The following is a 17,742-nucleotide window of genomic DNA, read 5'->3' as shown; positions in this document are numbered from 1 at the left end:
GTACATAATCCTCCCATTCATCATTTCATCTAGACCCCTGAAGCCTGCCGGTGCCATTGGGCGCCCTCCGACCCAATGAGCGGACTCACGTCTAGCACGAGGATCCCTAAGCTGGCCCGCCATCTTGGCAGCCAGACTATATGAGCGGGCGAGTCCCCGAAGCAAACAAGCGGCAATTGAGGGGGAAAAGACACAAAGTCGACAAGATGAGGCTGGCATGTGCTCTTGGATCGCTCTTTGCCCTTTTTCTGAGTGTGGCTGCGTCCGCGCCGACGGTAAAGGTCTCCATCTCTGCCCTAACCGCGGGAATAGAGTCCGACTGGGCTGCTGTCTACTATGGCCCTAGACCACAAGACTCGCTCCTTGTCGGAAACGACGGAAGTGCAGCGACAGGCGGTCTCCGCACGTATGGCCTCCTTGACCGCAACCTGAACGAAACCGCTCGGCGAACGCCCGGCCGGACCAAAGTAGTAGGTGTCTTGTACGACATCGGCGGACGCGATCTGCTGGTGTCGATTACCACCACCGAATCGATCATCCGTCTGTATGACGTTGATGGACTTCGAGAGATCTCTGGTGTGAAGAAGAAGGTGCTCGGCGACTGGTCGTGTCTGTGTACGTGGCGGAGTCCGCGGGGTGCGGATTATGTCTTTCTGCTTGGGAAAAAGCAGGCGGTTCAGTTTCTCGTGAGAGGGAACCGGAAGGAGCTGGAGATTCTTGAGGTTAGTGGACTTGTATCCGCTGCTGTATCTGCACGTTGGGGCTGATCAGTATCTACAGGTCCAAGCTTTCCCGCTGCCCGTCGAACCAAGTTCTTGCGCTGTTGACCCTGAGGGGGTTGTCTACTTCGCTGCAGAAAACACGATGTTATACAGTTTTCAGGCGGCAGAGTCAACCGTTGCTCCTGAGATCAAGGCGTTTGGAGAAGTCGGTGACGATATCTCAGGTTTGGCGGTTTACGTCTCCCACAGATCACATTACCTGTTCGTGGCACAGACAGACGTTATAGAGATCTACTCGCCCAGTCTGGAGCTCAAGGGGTCCCTTGCTGTGACTGGAGCCGAGGACATCGAGATTGCAGGAACGGCCATCTACCAGAGTAGCTCAAGTCAGTACCCCTACGGACTGATCAGCTATGCGATTGAGTCGGATTCTGGCGTGGGCTTCGGCGTCAGCTCCCTTGAGCCCGTCTTCACCGAACTGCGTCTTGAGCCAAACACCCGCTATACACCGCGCTCAGCACGTCCTCCGCAGTCTGAGTCAAAGCTAAACGGGTTTAGAAATCGTGATGGCAGCCTTTCCTGCTTTGCCGGCTTCACAGGCCGTAACTGCAACCGTGTTGCCTGCTCGAATGACTGCTCCGGACACGGATCCTGTGTGGGACCCAATGAATGCCAGTGCCGTGATCCGTGGGCTGGCCCCGATTGCTCCTGGATCGGTGTAGAGGCAAAGTACGAAACGGATGCCAACGGCGGAGATGGTGACGACCCGGCTATCTGGATCTCTCCTACGAGCCCGAACCTGTCGACTATCATCACGACGACCAAGTCCGAGGTGGGCGCTGGGCTTGCTGTTTTTGATCTCAAAGGGAATCTCCTGCAGACCATAAGCGCCGGCGAGCCGAACAACGTGGATGTCATCTACAGCTTCCAGCTCGGCAACCGCACAGTCGATCTGGCTTACGCTGCGTGCCGAGCGGACGACACGCTATGGTGCTTCCCCACCCGCTACCTCTCCATCTACTGAGCCACCACTAACGCTCTACAGCCTGTTCGAGGTCACTTCCGACGGCCTTTTGGCCGAGGTCCCTGGCGGAATCCAACCCGTCCCTGAGGACTACACCGTCTACGGCTCGTGCGCGTACCGCTCCCCCTCAAGCGGCAAGCAATACCTCTTCGTGAACGCGAAATCCGGGCAATACCTGCAATACGAACTCACCTCGCGCACCAACGGAACCCTATCCACCACGCTCGTGCGCACCTTCACCGGCGGCACCGGCGGGCAGCCCGAGGGGTGCGTCGCCGACGAAGAAAACGGCTCCCTTTTCCTCGGCGAAGAGCCCTACGGCCTGTGGCGGTACGACGCCGAGCCGACGGGCTCGAGTAATGGGACTCTCGTCGCGAAGGCGGGGGACGGAACACTCTTTGCGGACGTCGAGGGCGTGACCCTCCTCCCTGGAAAGACCGCTGATCAGGGGTTCATCGTTGTATCCTGCCAGGGGGTCAGTGCGTACTCGGTTTATCGGCGGGCAGAGCCGCATGAGTATGTGATGACGTTTACGATTGGGGAGTCGAAGGACGGACGAGTTGATGGCGTGACGAATACGGATGGGGTGGCTGGGGTGCCGAATCGGTTGAATGCTGATTTTCCGCATGGGTTGCTGGTGGTGCATGATGATGCGAATCAGTTGGCTGAGGGGGGGACGGCGGAGTTGGCGTCGTTCAAGTTGGTGAGTTTGGAGGATGTGTTGGGACCCACGGTGGGAGGGATGTTGCTGCTGGAGCTTGATGCGGAATGGAATCCGAGGACTACCGTGTGAGGGTACAGTATGGTGTTGATGCTGGAGACTGTAGACGCTGAGTTCCATGTCTATATTGAAGTATACTGACCGAGCAAAAAGTATTCTCAATATGCATCTTATGTAGGTCTATCGAAGGAGAAACGTCAGTGCCGCTTCCTTCCCTTATTACGCAAATATAACTTCTTTCTAGCTTGGGTGTTTAGGTGATCTGAAGGAAGCCTCTTCAGCAGTTGTATGATTTGATCATCTTAAGCTTCTTCCTAGGCTGACCGCGGACTAGTCTATACAATTTTAGATATATTTGGCCGGGTCAGGTTCCCGTGTTATTTGCAGACTAGCATGGCATGCGGGTGCTTAAACATCACTTTTTTGACAGGGTTTACTATTAATCCATTTATTCAAATGAGTCTCTATGTATTTCTGATAACTAGAGCAAAGGTCAAGAATAAAGCCTATTCAAAAGTTCTGTTCGATTGAACCTCCATGAGCAGGATATATACCATCATCAGATACCCTGGGACCGAACAAATCCACCAACAAACAAGGCTACCCGAATAACGCGTTGGATACTATGTATGTCCTTCAGTCCTTATCTTCTACTGCTGAGCTGGAAAGTGTACACGTGTACTATGGAATACTCCTGAGCGGGAAGAATGTGTGGCCATCGTTGGTATTAGGATATAATATTGAGAAAGAAAGTGCAATCAATTCAACTGAGTCAAGCTATTCCATCTGACTTTCAATACGAGCTTCAACGTCCTCTCCGTGTTCAATCTAGTATGGGAAGTACTTGGCCTGGAAATTGAATGGCATCCGGATACGAGATAGCCACATGATGGCGCATACCTCCGCATCCATATACTTCGATCGTGCTGTGGGTGAACCAATTTGGGTCATCTTCAAGCGGGACATACGTCCCTCATCGCCAGCACGGCCCGAATGTCCGTCTGAAGTACGGAGTCAGGACGAGAGAGAGAAACTTATAAATACCATGCTACCTCCAGCCCTCTCAACATCATCATCAACAGCTGAACATCCCTCCCCAGTTCCACAGCGACCAACCAGCCCACCAACCACGACAGCCAACGTGTATTCGTCGCGATGAAGTTCACCGCAATCCTCGCCCTCGCCTTCGCAGGCTTTGCCATTGCATCTCCAGTTGCCGGACCGGCGCTTGAAAAACGTACGCCCCCCACCCCTCCTCGAGTCTATCACGCACAGGCTGTGGTGTGCAATGACGATGATACTAAAAGAGTACAGGGTCCTGTAAGAGCGACTGCTCGAGTCTAGCTTCCAGATCATGCAACTCGAGCTGTGGCGGCAATGGGTCGTGCTTTAATGCTTGCTATCCGGCGAAGTACAATGCATGCGTGGCGGATTATTGCTAGTCGCTGAGTCGTGCTAGAAGCATACTTGGTCTCAGAGTGGGGGATATGGCAGAGATATCTGACATGGGCTATAGTCTAAAGAGATTTCTCCATGTCATTGTGCAGTCTTGACTGCCAATTATATCTAACTGACACTCCATATCATCCTTATACTATAAAAGTTTAGTACATACGACCACAGGGTGTGGAAAACAGGGCTTCCCGTCCGCTCAGCCGTACTTAAGCCACACGCCGGCAGGTTAGTAGTTGGGTGGGTGACCACCAGCGAATCCCTGCTGTTGTATGTTTTTTTTTTATATACTTTTTATAGTCAGTGGATATGTGATGACCCGCCGTCCGTTTATGGGTAAAGTGGCCGCCGGGGTGATGTAGGATCCCGACTCGGGTATACCTATACTAGCGGTTGAAGGGCCACCGAGTGAACCAGTTTCATTCTTGCAGCCTGTACGTCCCTCTTGGCTGATATATGCGTGGAGGCTCTACACCTTAGCATATTACGATTTACAACCCGTGGTGACTCCGTGCTGACGGGATATAGGATATTCGGTTAGATCTGATTGCATCTGTTAGATCTATAGTTTGGTAAGGCGATCCGAACTCTGTTCTTCCCCACGTTTCACTAGAACCATCTGAAATATGATGAAAGGCAATACCGACACAATTTCCAAGCCGTAGTTCTACATCTTGACTTGGCGAGGACCTCAGTTAGTCCTTGAATCAGCAACTGTACCTGTCGCTGCCTCCTACGCCCCATCACATAGTCTAGAACACAGCATAACGATAAGAGATATTAATAACAGTATAGAACTAAACAAGAAAGCAGGTATAGCAATTGAACAAGCAGAAGCAACTTGGAGCCAGTGGCTGATAGGTAGTAAGGTGCTATAAGACATGTGCATACGTCAATCCAGATTATTCTCCGCAGGATCGATCATGATGTCTAGATCCTCTTCCTCCTGCTGCTTTGCTGCCAGATGCTTGTCTAAAAACGACTGAAACCGAGGGTCATTATCTGTAGACGACCAGATACTGTCAGTTTTACCGGTCATCCGCACACGAAAAACGCTATTGTAGGTAAGCTTTGTCGCTCCCCGCTGGTAACGCTACTAATGACTATAATAAGAATTAGAATGGGAACAGAAGAAGTCCTCCTTAAATAGTTTCTATTTTTACTGCTATCTAAGGGCTTGAAGCAGGTATGGAGAGACCAATTCCGTATGTATCGACCTATTGTCTTTGATGAGAATACGGAAAATAGGAGAGTAAGGGCGACGACAAAGTTTTATGAGACTGGTATCAATGAGTTTGAGGGCAAAGTCTGGGATAGGCCCGGCTACTTCGACAAACTTATATTTGACTTATTCCGAACGTAATATCCTTCTGAAATAAGATTTGAATTTGTAACTGTTTATCTTACCTGTACCAGAGATGGGATGTGAGGGGTTATTCTGTCTTATGAATATAGCCAGGGAATTATTAAAGACGGCCTTGTCGAATTTATCTATATATTGCAGCATTATATCGGAGATCTCTGATCTAACAGCCTCGGACAGGCCGCTGGGGGGTCTCTTCTGTAGCATCTTGCGTTGCTGAGATGTCACGTCTGAGCCCTGATTTATTTGTGCTCTGTATCCCCTCAGCCACCGAAGCATCTGTGGTATGTTTTGAAGTTTCTTAGCTTATCTTTGTGAAGAAGGCGACTTTCTTTGTCTATCTTCTTCTGTAGATGATCTGAAGTGATCTGGGCAGGGTGCTTTCCTTGACGAATGGCCTCTATGCCTTCCCCTGGCCCAGACTCGCCTCTCCGGTTATCGTTGTTGGAGTTAGAGTCGCTGTTGGACCTGTCTCCTGGAGCCGTTGCTTGCTGTCTTCTTTGACTGGACGTGTTTGGGGGAATCTGCCCTTCTTGTCTCGGCATCTCTGGAGGCGGTAGTGTACTAGTTTGCCGTTCGGTTCGCCGGGAGATTTCTCCTGCGTGGGCTCTGCCGCTTGGACTCTGTAACTGAATCTCGAAGGGTTTGGCGGTGTGTTTAAGGTTTCTAAAATCGTGTGGTTCTTCGGTAGTGTCTGTAGGACGTTGTTTAATTACCGTCTTTTTAACCCCTCTATGACTCCGGTGCTGAGGATCGGTAGTGTAGCTGGTCTCGAGGGGCATGGGAACCGGCAGAATAACGGATCACTTACAGGAAGAAGGGGGAGGAAAGAAGAGAAGGAACGGAACTGCTCGAATTGAAAGGAAAGGGAGATTTTGAGTGCCGACGCACAGCCTTATTTGGCCTATTTTGCCTACTTTCCGGACGTCCAAGGCTGAGCTCGGTGAGTTGGGCGTCGGCGCCTGCATTAAGATTGCACGAATTAGCGGCTTACCGAGGCGGGAAAGATTTAGCCTCGTGTGCCAGGTTTACATCACTTTCTGTCTGGCTGTTAGCACTATGCTAGAACATGCCGTCTCCATCAGAGTCGACAGCTCATTTACCAACCCGTTGTATTCAGAGATAATGGCAACATACGATGTTCCTAATTAACGCCTAGACGGAGGCAGCGTACCGTCGATATTAATACTCCCGGTCTCTTCTTTTACAACGGCCGTCTCGATATCTTCAGATACTACAAAACGCATATTCTCAAGATCTTCTATACAGCCTTTAATACAGGAGGAGCTGGACTAGAAGCCCTGGAAATATATAGGTGAGCCTCACAAACACTGAAACCCTTGATAAACGTATATTAACGTGGACCTGGAAGGATATTATAATTTTTCAACGTTCCTTGCTTCTGACAGCGATTTCTGTAATTTCCGACGTTTTGATCGTCTGAACCCCCGGGAAATCTTGGCCTTGTAAGATAAACTATCTTAGATAGAAGAATCCTTAGACGAGATCGATAGGTCCTGTAGCTAACGCGACGCCTCTGATGTGAATAACGTGTTATTCCGGTAGGACACACAGTAAGCTTGAGTGGATCTTATATGGGAGGCTTGTCGAAAACTAGAAGAATATAGTATGTTCTAAGGTTTTGGACGGAGGACATGTGCTGATATGGAAGACCGATATCTCTACCGGTATATCTACTTTAAGATATGAGTATCCGCGGCCGAAAAGGATATTACTAGTCTAAAGAATTGGTTCTACAACTATGATGGAGCTATTATGTCCGAAGAACGGATGTATATTGATAAGAATAATCTTTTCGCTCTAGTGCTTAAAGATCGAAGTCCTTTACAGTGTCTCTTTGAGCGGTCCTCTTATTTTCGATTCTTTAAACTCTGGCGATAAAAGCCCTAGTCCTTAGATCTACCCCTTTATATCCGACAGTATATTTATTACTCGTCTAATAGCCGAATCGATTAGTTTATAACGCTTACCATCGTTGTAACCGGACTGGTTATATTTATCGCGTCTATCTGGATTCTAGCATTTATAAGGCCTGTTGCCCTTAAGTTGGTAGTTATCACTATTTTTATTCTTTTGTTCTTGGCGTTAGTTGTTTTTAGGACATATGCTAAGTCATATAAGTCTTTGGCGGCAACCGCGGCGTAAGTAGTTCAAACGCATCTGTTCAGGTCTTTCCAGGCCCCAAATTGCTGATTCTTTGCAGTTATTCTGCCATTCTAATGGTCTTTCTTCAGATGGGGAAGTAGAACCTTAGCTAGGGAGGTACAGGATAGGTAATTGAATAGGGCTTGTGTTTCAACAAGCTGGTGTTGAAGATCGATTTTGCATATAGAGTAGCCCCACAAATCGGGCTCCTCAATTGTAGCCTTGAGACGACCTCCTAGCGCGTATCGTTTGATGTCGTGCTTAATGGCTTCCTTTAGATATGCGACTAAGATAGGGCGCCTGATTGACCACTTGGCCGTTGAAGATGTTGCCTTAATTGGGGTTGAAAGAGATAGAACCGAAGCGCTACCTAGTCGCAAGAGTAAGTTATCCGGCGTTAGCGCTGAGCAAGAGGCCTCTAATATAGCTGAATGGTTGAGCGGCAAAGTCGCCTACCACAAGAAGCTGCGCGGAGGTGTGCACTTCATAGACCAGACCCCCAAGAGTGCTACTGGCAAGTTTCTACGACGAGTACTGAAGGAGCAGGCGAAGAAGGAGGCTACTTCCAAAGCCAAATTAAAACATGATACATGGAATGGCTACGAGCACTAAGATCCACTCAGGAGTTACATCGATATCTACCTAAGGCTCAAATCCATCCAGCGTCCGCTCCTGTTTCTCGATGCGAGATCACTCGTTATGCCCCCGGCCCCCAGGGCAGACTTGCCTTTTCCATCCCTAGCCCTTCGAACGGGCAATTGACTCGACGATCAGTTTTTGCCCGGGCATAATGGTGCATAATGCTACGTGGCAGAGCGATGACATCAGCTCTTCTCCCAGCGTTGCTCTGCTGGATAAAACACGTTTCCTTACTCCACATAATGTCATGCAAAGCCTTTAACTGTTCAATTCATGCCCATCACGAGTTAGAGCCGAAGCCCGATATCTCGGGGATAGGGTTAGGTGACCTTCTATGGGCGTTGCGATACAGGAACTCAAAATATGCAAAGGTTGTGATCGGATTCATCGCCTCCGGTTGGACAACACTCTTGTTTTTGGTACTTCGATATGTTGCTGCGTCGTCAAACCCATCAATCGACGACGACGCGGCTCTCCTGGACAGCTCGTTGAGGAAAGCGGCACGGAGGATATTAGGAATATGGCCGCCACCACTGCAATGGGTCCCAACCCTAGAGACGGTAAGGATACGTCTCTCATCGAAGACGGCAGCACCGGACGTTAATCGTTACCCGAGCTCGTGTTGGCAATGAGCGACCAGCAGCTAGTGACCGGTCTTTCCATCGTTATCGGCGGCTACTCCCAACTTTGATGCAGTCTATCATTCTATCATTGGAAGCTGATAGCCATGCTCGCCTGGTTCTCATCGGCAACCCACCTTGCGACCCTGCTGTTCCTCCAAGAATACCTACAGAAAAATATGAGTGGGAGGTTTGGGCAGAGGATGGATCAATAAAGCAGAATCTATGATTGGCACATCGATCGTGAGGACTAACCCAGCCAGCAACGGGTTTCACTTGAAAAGGTCCTAGTGGAATCATGGCGCATTCCTGGTGATATATGTTCGGACGAGTCCCGAGCCTCCAGTCGGCAAAAACTCGTTCAGGAAACTTGTATAACTTCTCTAGTATCTGGGAACTATCGACGGAGAGTATTATATAAGATATCTCTTTTACGTCGGTGTTTTGCTGAGTTGCCCCTGAGGGCGTCTAGCAGTATATACGGTGCAGCCTGAGTAACAGTAACTGGGTAATGAGGGCTATTTTAATTAGTACGGAGGATAGTAAGAGACAGCGGATTGTTTGCCGCTGGGCAAGTTTCCGAATGGTTAGGACTAAATACTTTCTCTATGTCTACTAGGGCTCGCTAGTACATCTCCTTGCTCTCTTTCACCTTGCCCTGATTAAAGTAGAGATTCCCAAGATTGATAGATTCCGTAGGTCTCTCTTATTTATACTCATTTATAAGCGCTATTTAAAGCTTGGACATACATCTAACATGCGAGAAACTTTGATTGCCCAATAGAGGCAGCGAAGAAGATCTAATATATATATCTTTCTCATCTATATCATGTCCAGCCCACTGATGATTTCCTTTACATTTAGGACCAGTCTCCTTCATCTTCAACAGGCTTGCCACTCTCCGAAGCGTCCAGAAGCTCCTTGACAGTCCATGGCTTGTATGTGTAGCCAGGTACAGAGTTCGTATTCTTGAATGGCGTACCCTTAAGGAGGTGCTCCGCACATTTGCCGTAATTCTCATATGCGTACTGCTCTGGGTCATGGCGTAGCAGCCAGTCTCCAGCTATTTTGCCGAATAACTGGGGTTTCTTGGCGACGGCATCCCAGTCGGTGTTGTGGAAGGACTCGCGGTTTTTGAAACCCATTTTCTGGGCGCACGAGACTCGCTCAAACCTGTTATTAACGTGTGTGTTATCAGCGCCTGTAGCATCTACTCCTTAAATCCGGCAGCGAAATATGACTCTTTGGCTGCCACATACCTCAAGTAGTTATGCACTTTCGTTGCTAGAGATACATCCTTCCTCCCGGCAATATCCAAGCACGCTGCCAGAGAATACGCATCCTCCATGGCCATAGTCCCACCACTGGCTGAGGTCGGCAGAAATGAATGTGCGGCATCACCGACCTGGACGACGCGGCCGCCAGGTGACGTCCAGCGCGGTTGAGGGTTACGCCACATAAGCTTCCAGTCAAGAACGCGGTGGTTGGGTGTTGCCTTGATAAGCTCGGTCACGAACGGCTCCCAGCTCTCGACAGCCTGGAGGGCCTTGTCGATCGTTGTTGTCTTCACCCAGTCTTCTTCGGCAACACTGCCTTCCTCCTACGTGAGGTTAGTATACAACCGCACAGCACAAGCCGTGGAACGTGACGGGCACATACCTTGCGAGTGAGCAGCCAACAAATCTCTTCCGCAGTTTTGCAAGTAACGATGTGTGCCCCCGGACCTGCGTGTAGGAATGTGCGGTCATTGAATCCTCCAAGCTCCGCTGCGATGACTGGATTTTCGAGGGCCGGTGCTACCGGGAATGTGACACGATAAAGCACGAATCCTGAGCTGATTGGGGGGTCGTTGCTGCCAACGACCAATGCCCGCGATTTGGAGCCAACTCCATCGGCCGCCACCACTACGTCAGCCGTGAGACGGCGCCCATCAGACAGGACCACACCACCATGGTCGTCCGTTTCGAAGAATTCTGAAGCAGTCGCAGAGAACTCTATCGGGATGCCGAGCTGCTCGGCGTACTCGGAGAGCAAGTTATGCAGCTTTGATCGATAGATGGGTAGAGATGGGTCGTCTGCAATACCCATAGGGAAGGATCCGATCACAGTCCCGTCGAACTTTTTCATAACAATCGTCGGGGTGACTGCCTCTCGTCTCGCCCGTTCCATGAAACCCGGCCATTTCTTCGGGGTCTGGAGGGCAGGGCTTGTAATCACAATGAGTTCGCCTACACCAAGGGTTAATGCGCCACTCAATGAGCTAGTATGTACAGCACGGTGATGTGTATAGAGATGCGAAGGAGTTGAAGACGGTTCTTACCCGCAGTCTCCCCACGGAGTCGTTGTTCGATAACCTGGACATTGTGACCCTTCCGGTGAGCCTCAATAGCGAAGGTTAAACCTGCAATGCCACCCCCGACAACAAGAATGGAGATTCCGGTATCTTCTCCTCGTTCCATGGTTGAAATTGCGCGGGCCGATGAAAGATGGTTTGTTTTAAGTTGGACCCTTGCCCGCTTTTTAAAGGGTTCATGTTGTTCGTGTGTTGGATGTACCCAATACACTGAGAGATCGGCAGGAACAGACGGCTCCGGTACCTAGATGGCCCGTCCGGAAGATCGGGTTGGTGCTGTATCCGCTGACTTAGCGATATTGGGTCATCCAATTGGGTAGCTGTGCCATAATCCCACACCATGCGGTGTACAATAAATGTCTCTACTATAGTCCGGAGCTTGCCTACATAAATGCCGCTGTGGGGAATCCAAACTGTCGTACCAGGTAAGAAAGACGTAGAGCCGCAGGGTCCACGACTTAATAAGCGGCATTTCGGAACTCACGCACTCTCCGATTCCAGATTGAGTTATACTATGAACGGGGAGGAAGATCTTAGGCATCGAACTACTGTATAGAACTACGTTGCCATAAATATAAATTTGAGGGTTCGGAAAATCATCGGCAAATTGGTAATGTTGACAAACGGAAGTACGAGAGCTCTGCTCACTACTGTCTAAACAAGGGGATATTTACTATCCGCAGCAAGTTGGACATCCTATGCCACAACTTCCGTTTTCCTTCCATTGCTGCACACAGAGATTCTGTCTAAGTGCAAGACAGTCGCAATACTTGTGCGTCGAGATTCCACTGCAGCGGCGTCCCACCTACGAAGCATCAAGACCGTTGTGGGAACTTTAGGCATAAAGCGTAGGCCATCAGAAAGCCTAGGTTATGGTAGCTTAGCTTCTTCGTTGGCGTAGGCTTGCCATTGGCCTACGCAGTCTGCTTCGCTGCCAGCACACACTCCTCTAACAGTGTCTGCTCACATTTCCATAACCAGCATAGGGATGTCCAGCATTATGAGTTAGTGAAGTCAATTCATTCCTAAGATTTGCCGTAACATTCCTGATCTATTCTGAACAAACTTGCCCATATCTCGCTTCGAGATCGTTTTCCATCGCGAAGGAGAAAGACGGTCCGATTCATGTCGACTTCTGAGGAATCCTTCCATATCAGCCAGGGCCCACGTGTACGTGATCTCAATATCCACATCACATTACATCTGTCAAATATGCACATGTCTGAATTACTGCGTAATCTACCGCTTGAATAGGACTGTGGCAAGGATTCTGATTCCTCTAAATCAACTAGTAAAGTGGCTCTATTTATGATCAACCTTGACCGCCATTTAGGGGTCATTTCCCGAGCTCTGCGGTCCGGTTGGACGTACGAGGTCTAGGAGCGAGGTGCAGGGACTGTCTGACTAGGGCAATTTGTATGGGCGGTGAGGTCTCAGCACCTAATACGAGACGCCCTGGTTTGACAACATCCCACCCCCGTCCGTTCTTCAAACAGGGGCAACCGTCTTTACCCCCTGGGCAATCCGCTGGATCTGCTCCGCATAATACGACTGCAACCATTAGCACGCCCCTCAGGGAACCACACAGCGACACGAAAACATACGCTCTCGAGTCCAGCCCCCACCGCCCGCACAGGCACAAGCTTCATATACCACGGCGCTGGCACCTTATTCAGCACCAGCCGCGCCTCCTCGTCGGCCACACTCTCGTCCAGTAGCAGCCGCGCAAACGCCGGGTCCACTGCCGCCGGCCGCCCAATACCGATCAGATCGCACGCTCCCTGCGCGATGGCCGCCTGCGCGCCGGCGCGCGTGCGGAACCCGCCCGTCAGCATAAGCACCAGCGCAGGATACCGCTGGCGCACGGCGGTCGCGAACTCGAGAAAGAAAGCCTCGCGCGCGGCGGTGCGCGCGGACTTCGGTTCGTCCAGGCCCATCATCTACCACTCATTAGTATACTAACTATCCTCCAGCGAAAGGAGACGGAAAAGCTACTACCTTTGGGTCTTCGTAGGAGCCGCCGCTGACCTCGAGAAAGTCGATCCCGGCCTCGATCAGCAGCCCGATTTGCGCTATGGTATCCTCGAAGCTGTCGGCGCTGTGGTCAGCCGAGTTAAGCTTGATGCCGACAGCAAAGCGCGCGGGCACGACCGCGCGCACAGCCGCGATGATGTCGAGGACAAATTTAGCGCGGCGCGCGGCGGAGCCACCGTAGGCGTCGGTGCGTTTGTTAGTCTGTCTTTGCTTAGCTATCTTCCCTGCCTTTTCTTCCCTCGGGGGGATCTACCTTGGGGTTAAGGAACTGATCTGCGCTAGCATTAGCATAGCTCGCTACGCTCAGACACAGGGAGACGACAGTACCAATAAGATATCCATGCGCGCCGTGCAACCGCACCCCAGCAAAACCAGTATCCGCCATCAACCGCGCGGTGTCGACAAACCGCGCCGTAACGGCGTCGATATCGGCCTGGGTCATCTCGCGCGGCGCGGGGAACACGATCCTGTTAACAAGGCGATCGAGCCAGCCGTCGCCCATAGCCAGCGGGATGGCGCTGGGCGCTATAGTAGGCGCGAACAGGCCGCGTTTGCCAGCGGCGCGGACGGACTGCCGGCCCGGGTGGCAGATCTGCACGATGGCCGGGGGCCCGTGCTGCTGGCAGGCAGCGGCGTATTGCGTCCAGAGGGCGACGAGCTCGGGGTTGGACTCTTTGCCGCTGTAGGGGCCGGGCAGGGCCGGGTCAAAGGGGGTGCCCAGGTGGTTGATGTCGACTTGTACGTTGCCTTTCGTCGTCAGATTGCGCGGGACGCGGGAGAGGAAATGGGGGATAGGAGGATACCGGTTAGGACGGCGCCCCAGTCGCCTTTACCCCATTTATCATAGAGGTCGACAAAAGCTGGGTTCGGGGTATTAGACCAGCCGGCCATGAGCTCGGCCATGGCGGCCTGGCTTGTTAGTTGGAGTGGGCTTTGGGGTTAGGGGGTGTATACCTTGACCAGGCGGTTGGGAAAGACCAATCCGCAGGGAAGTTTGACGGGGTCACGGAGGGACATGGTAGGTAATTGGATTGTGTAGCGTATATTGTGTGGTGGATGGGGGAGGTCCCATATAAATTTTGTATGGGTGCATTATAAATTCTTAGAAATAGGGAGAAGCCGAGGTCCCGAATGGAGATGGGAATACCGGCAGGCGGATGTAGCTGCTCCGTACAATCGGCAGGCGGATCTACAATACACTCGCCACCTGGAGCCAGTCGGGAATATGAATCTCTCCGCAGCTCCACCTCAGATGCCGACCTTCTATTAATGAACTTGTAACAGTTACCGGCGATAAAGATTAAACTGTTCATAGACAAGAAGATAGAGCAGCTAAAGCAATATAATATAGAATGGGCGGCAATGAAAGAGGAGCTCAATAAAAATAAGGCGGAGTTCCAAGCGCTCAAGGCAAGAGTAGAGGAGGATGCAGATTAGAAGGGCCAATCACCCGGGTAGTTCTTTTATGGAAGAATCACTATAGGTGCCTCCTGGTCTATATCTATGGTAAAGTCTCACTCTAGAAACTATACCTTAAAGTTCCCCATGTATTGCGGACGCCGCAGGATTCAAGAATGATATGGTAACTTAGTATATTGATATTAACCACCCATTATAGGAGTTATCCTGGGACATGGGAAGTCCTTCTAGACAACGAGGTTCTCCGAAGTGGAAAGTCCCTCGTTTGGCGGTCAGGAACCAGGGGATAAGGTATATAGTGACTGAAGACCTCTGAAATTAACAGTTTCTGGAAGAGGGGAAGTTTCCCTTAGGCGGTGGGAAGTTCCTCATTCGGATTTCGAAAATACTTTGGGGTCCTAAGGTACTTCCTTCTGACAGGCAACTACACGTCTTAGTAGGATCCGTTTTCTGTTCGCCTACTGCTTCCCGCACATCTTGCCAAAAAGAAAAAAAGATAACTATTACCCTACAGCTATATACAGAGTCATGATTGCCTTGGTCAACAAACCGAACCTAATTGCACGCCGGGCAGTTGGTAGTATACTAGGTAGCGAGATAGCCGTTGTGAGCATCCATGCTCCGTCACCTGACCGGGCCTAACCCTATACCGCTAGGACCAACGTAGCTTCAAGGTTCAAGCTTCAAGCTTTCCTCATCATAAACTCCTCAACCAGAATAAGCTGGCCACTCTCACCTAAGTTGACCGGCCGCATCATATCCTATCTTGCCAATCCTATAAACAATCGAGACAGTAAGCCAGAATTAGCTTAATATATTACAGTAAATCTTAAATAGCAGGTCCTCGTTAAGAAATAATCCTAGGCTATACTGCGTATTAAGACAGGTACTCTATTAGATCTGACTATATTTAAAAAAGTAATAGACTACTCTTGGCGATGGTTGTATATCTGGAACATCGAGCTGATCGCGGAATTGGAGCTATATGACGAAGCTGCTCGCGTTTACTTCGAGACGGAAGCCGAGCAGGACTGTAATAATCGAATCTTCTCTAAAGTAATCTAGTTAATGCTTCAGATTCTCGCTTAATGGCCTGCCGACTACCCGGGGATCTTACTCCCTATTAGAGCCCAGTCTCCTAGTGATCTGGTCGCGTGTCTACGTCTACACCGACTAAGGCGGAAAAAGGCTGCCCGTGCCGACTGTACTACGGACCTGGTAAACCGCAGATTCGAAAGAAATTATCTTCGGCTTGACGATTAGTTTGAGAGCTAGATAGAGCTGCTTAAGTTGGTGTATACTCTTAGGATCGAGGCGTTATCCGACAGACGACAGATTGACGCGGCTTCGTGCGTCTGTTTTGCCTCTTAATTTTCTCGCCTTCATAGCCTTAATCTTTTATTAAACGATATCTGTAAACGGGATAAAGCCCTGAGAAAACGTAACCGTAACGGTTAGTCTATTATCTATATATTTGTTGCTAGAAGATAGACTAGTTATTTTGTTAGAATTTGCTGCTTGTTTCGGCCTCTTACTATTGACGGTAAAATATTTTACCTTATATTTTAATTATAAACTTCTAGGAGACTATAACTTCCTTCCGGATGATATTATCGAGAATAATATAGATTCTCTAAATACGGGGCTGCGGACGTTCTTCTAATAGTTTATAATTCTTTATATATACGAGACAGCTATCGGAACCGATCTTTTCTAGCTACTAGGCCCTAGCTCAGGCTAACTTCTATTCTAGCTATATCTTACTACTGTTACTATTAGCTATACACCCGTAACACCCTTGCGTAAGTAGTTTTTTTACGACCGCCCCGGCCGCGATAAAAACAACTACTTTAAGTTTGAGGATTCTAATTTAGATAGAGTTTTCTCCGAGTATATAAGGATGTCTTTCAAGGACTATAGCGGTAAGTTTTTTTGAGAGGTCGGCGTGTCGGACTTATTTAATAATCTCTATATGGCTGTTAGATGAGCGGCGCAGCAGATGCCTTAGTTAGAATTTTTGAATATAAGAACGCAGTCGGGATAGGGTTATAATTAGTTTAGGTATACGTCGAAAGGGGAGGTAAAGGCGACTTAGTCTGATTTTCATGGATTTCAGCCAAAGGAGGAGGTTTTAGATCTGTGGAAGAAACTTGCTTTTGAGCATACTGGCGAGGAACTTATTGTCGAGTTGTGCAATAATTGACTACCATTGACGAGACTATCTACTGCCGCATTTCATACCAGGTAGCTTCGGTAGTAGTACTCAGTTATAGACTTTCACATAGATGCCTGGCTGCAAGAAATAGAAGGTGCCCAGTTGGATCAGTAGTTGATCTTACTGCGTAAATAAATAATGTAATACTCTGGGCTACACTAAACAAACTGCTTGCCTCTACTATCCATCGCAGCAAAAGGCCGTTTATTATATATCACTACATGCGTCAATGACATGCAGGTAGTTAATCCTATCCTCGGGGCTTGACATATTCATAAACCATTTTATGGCTATTAACGAAAAGCAGGTGGTACCTACCTAGTAGGTTAGGTAGTTAATGTTGGTAGTTAATAGAAGCAGAAGGTGAAGGAGCTGGTCCTCTGCTTCCCTCACATCTTGATGGCTTCACTATTCTGTCGTTCCCTCTTCATATATCTTCCTCTTCCTCCCCCCCCCCTCCCCCCCCCCCCCCTTCTCTTTCCTCCTCTCCATCTTCTCTACTCAAGTCGCACTTCTGTCATCTCTCCTTTCGCTCCAGTTTTCCATTCTCGTTGTACAATAAGGAGCTGGTGGACGGCCATGACCTCTGCATGCGCTATTCCACCACCAACGTCCTCGTCGTCTGGACAGGGACAAGATGGGGATCGTGTTTCCACTGATATATTTGGATAATCCTAGTGGAGATGCCCAGAGAGATGGGCTGGATTTGTCCTACAACTTCAGTAACGCGATGGCATCTTTGGCTTTGGTGGAAGATCTTCTCGCAGACGAGGTCCTCCCTCGTAAGGAGATGGTCATTCTGACTCCTTACCAGGCGCAGTGGATGCGTTACCTCGATTACCTCGATCGTCTTCGAAAACAACGACCCGATCTTCGAGTTGCAGATGTTTTCGTTTTCAAGGCGGACTCGTTCCAGGGGCAGAGGCCCCGGTTGTTATCGTGGACCTCGTGGTCACCACAAAGGCCGGGTTCGTGGGACAAGCGAATCGACTGAACGTCCTTCTCGCGCGCGAA

At 49.7% G+C, this 17,742-nt stretch overlaps 6 protein-coding genes across 6 annotated transcripts; 4 read left to right on the top strand and 2 right to left on the bottom strand.

The window, feature by feature from the left end:
* Window positions 1-140: 140 nt before the first annotated feature.
* ATEG_02839 (uncharacterized protein) lies at window positions 141-2,539 on the top strand (the record flags this gene model as incomplete). Its single annotated transcript, XM_001212017.1, has 4 exons — window positions 141-722; window positions 781-1,554; window positions 1,603-1,712; window positions 1,768-2,539. 4 exons carry the CDS (start codon window positions 141-143, stop codon window positions 2,537-2,539), a joined length of 2,238 nt encoding a protein of 745 aa, XP_001212017.1.
* A 5,173-nt stretch (window positions 2,540-7,712) lies between these two features.
* On the top strand, window positions 7,713-8,060 carry ATEG_02838 (uncharacterized protein; the record flags this gene model as incomplete). Its single annotated transcript, XM_001212016.1, has 2 exons — window positions 7,713-7,830; window positions 7,876-8,060. 2 exons carry the CDS (start codon window positions 7,713-7,715, stop codon window positions 8,058-8,060), a joined length of 303 nt encoding a protein of 100 aa, XP_001212016.1.
* A 1,507-nt stretch (window positions 8,061-9,567) lies between these two features.
* ATEG_02837 (FAD-dependent oxidoreductase) lies at window positions 9,568-11,166 on the bottom strand (the record flags this gene model as incomplete). The annotated part of the gene is made up of 4 exons (XM_001212015.1): window positions 9,568-9,880; window positions 9,967-10,307; window positions 10,367-10,935; window positions 11,028-11,166. 4 exons carry the CDS (start codon window positions 11,164-11,166, stop codon window positions 9,568-9,570), a joined length of 1,362 nt encoding a protein of 453 aa, XP_001212015.1.
* A 1,382-nt stretch (window positions 11,167-12,548) lies between these two features.
* ATEG_02836 (uncharacterized protein) lies at window positions 12,549-13,997 on the bottom strand (the record flags this gene model as incomplete). Its single annotated transcript, XM_001212014.1, has 5 exons — window positions 12,549-12,611; window positions 12,665-13,000; window positions 13,059-13,295; window positions 13,348-13,841; window positions 13,928-13,997. The coding sequence occupies 5 exons, from the start codon at window positions 13,995-13,997 to the stop codon at window positions 12,549-12,551; spliced, it is 1,200 nt and encodes a 399-aa protein (XP_001212014.1).
* Window positions 13,998-15,129: 1,132 nt separating this feature from the next.
* ATEG_02835 (uncharacterized protein) lies at window positions 15,130-16,842 on the top strand (the record flags this gene model as incomplete). The annotated part of the gene is made up of 6 exons (XM_001212013.1): window positions 15,130-15,176; window positions 15,230-15,306; window positions 15,439-15,569; window positions 16,293-16,315; window positions 16,392-16,435; window positions 16,799-16,842. 6 exons carry the CDS (start codon window positions 15,130-15,132, stop codon window positions 16,840-16,842), a joined length of 366 nt encoding a protein of 121 aa, XP_001212013.1.
* Window positions 16,843-17,365: 523 nt separating this feature from the next.
* On the top strand, window positions 17,366-17,722 carry ATEG_02834 (uncharacterized protein; the record flags this gene model as incomplete). The annotated part of the gene is made up of 1 exon (XM_001212012.1): window positions 17,366-17,722. One exon carries the CDS (start codon window positions 17,366-17,368, stop codon window positions 17,720-17,722), a length of 357 nt encoding a protein of 118 aa, XP_001212012.1.
* Between the last annotated feature and the right edge of the window lie 20 nt (window positions 17,723-17,742).

This window comes from Aspergillus terreus, genomic scaffold (assembly GCF_000149615.1).
Source record: "Aspergillus terreus NIH2624 scaffold_4 genomic scaffold, whole genome shotgun sequence".
NCBI lineage: Eukaryota > Fungi > Ascomycota > Eurotiomycetes > Eurotiales > Aspergillaceae > Aspergillus > Aspergillus terreus.
The sequence above is the reverse complement of the archived record's forward strand: the minus strand, read 5'-3'. Positions and strand labels throughout refer to the sequence as shown.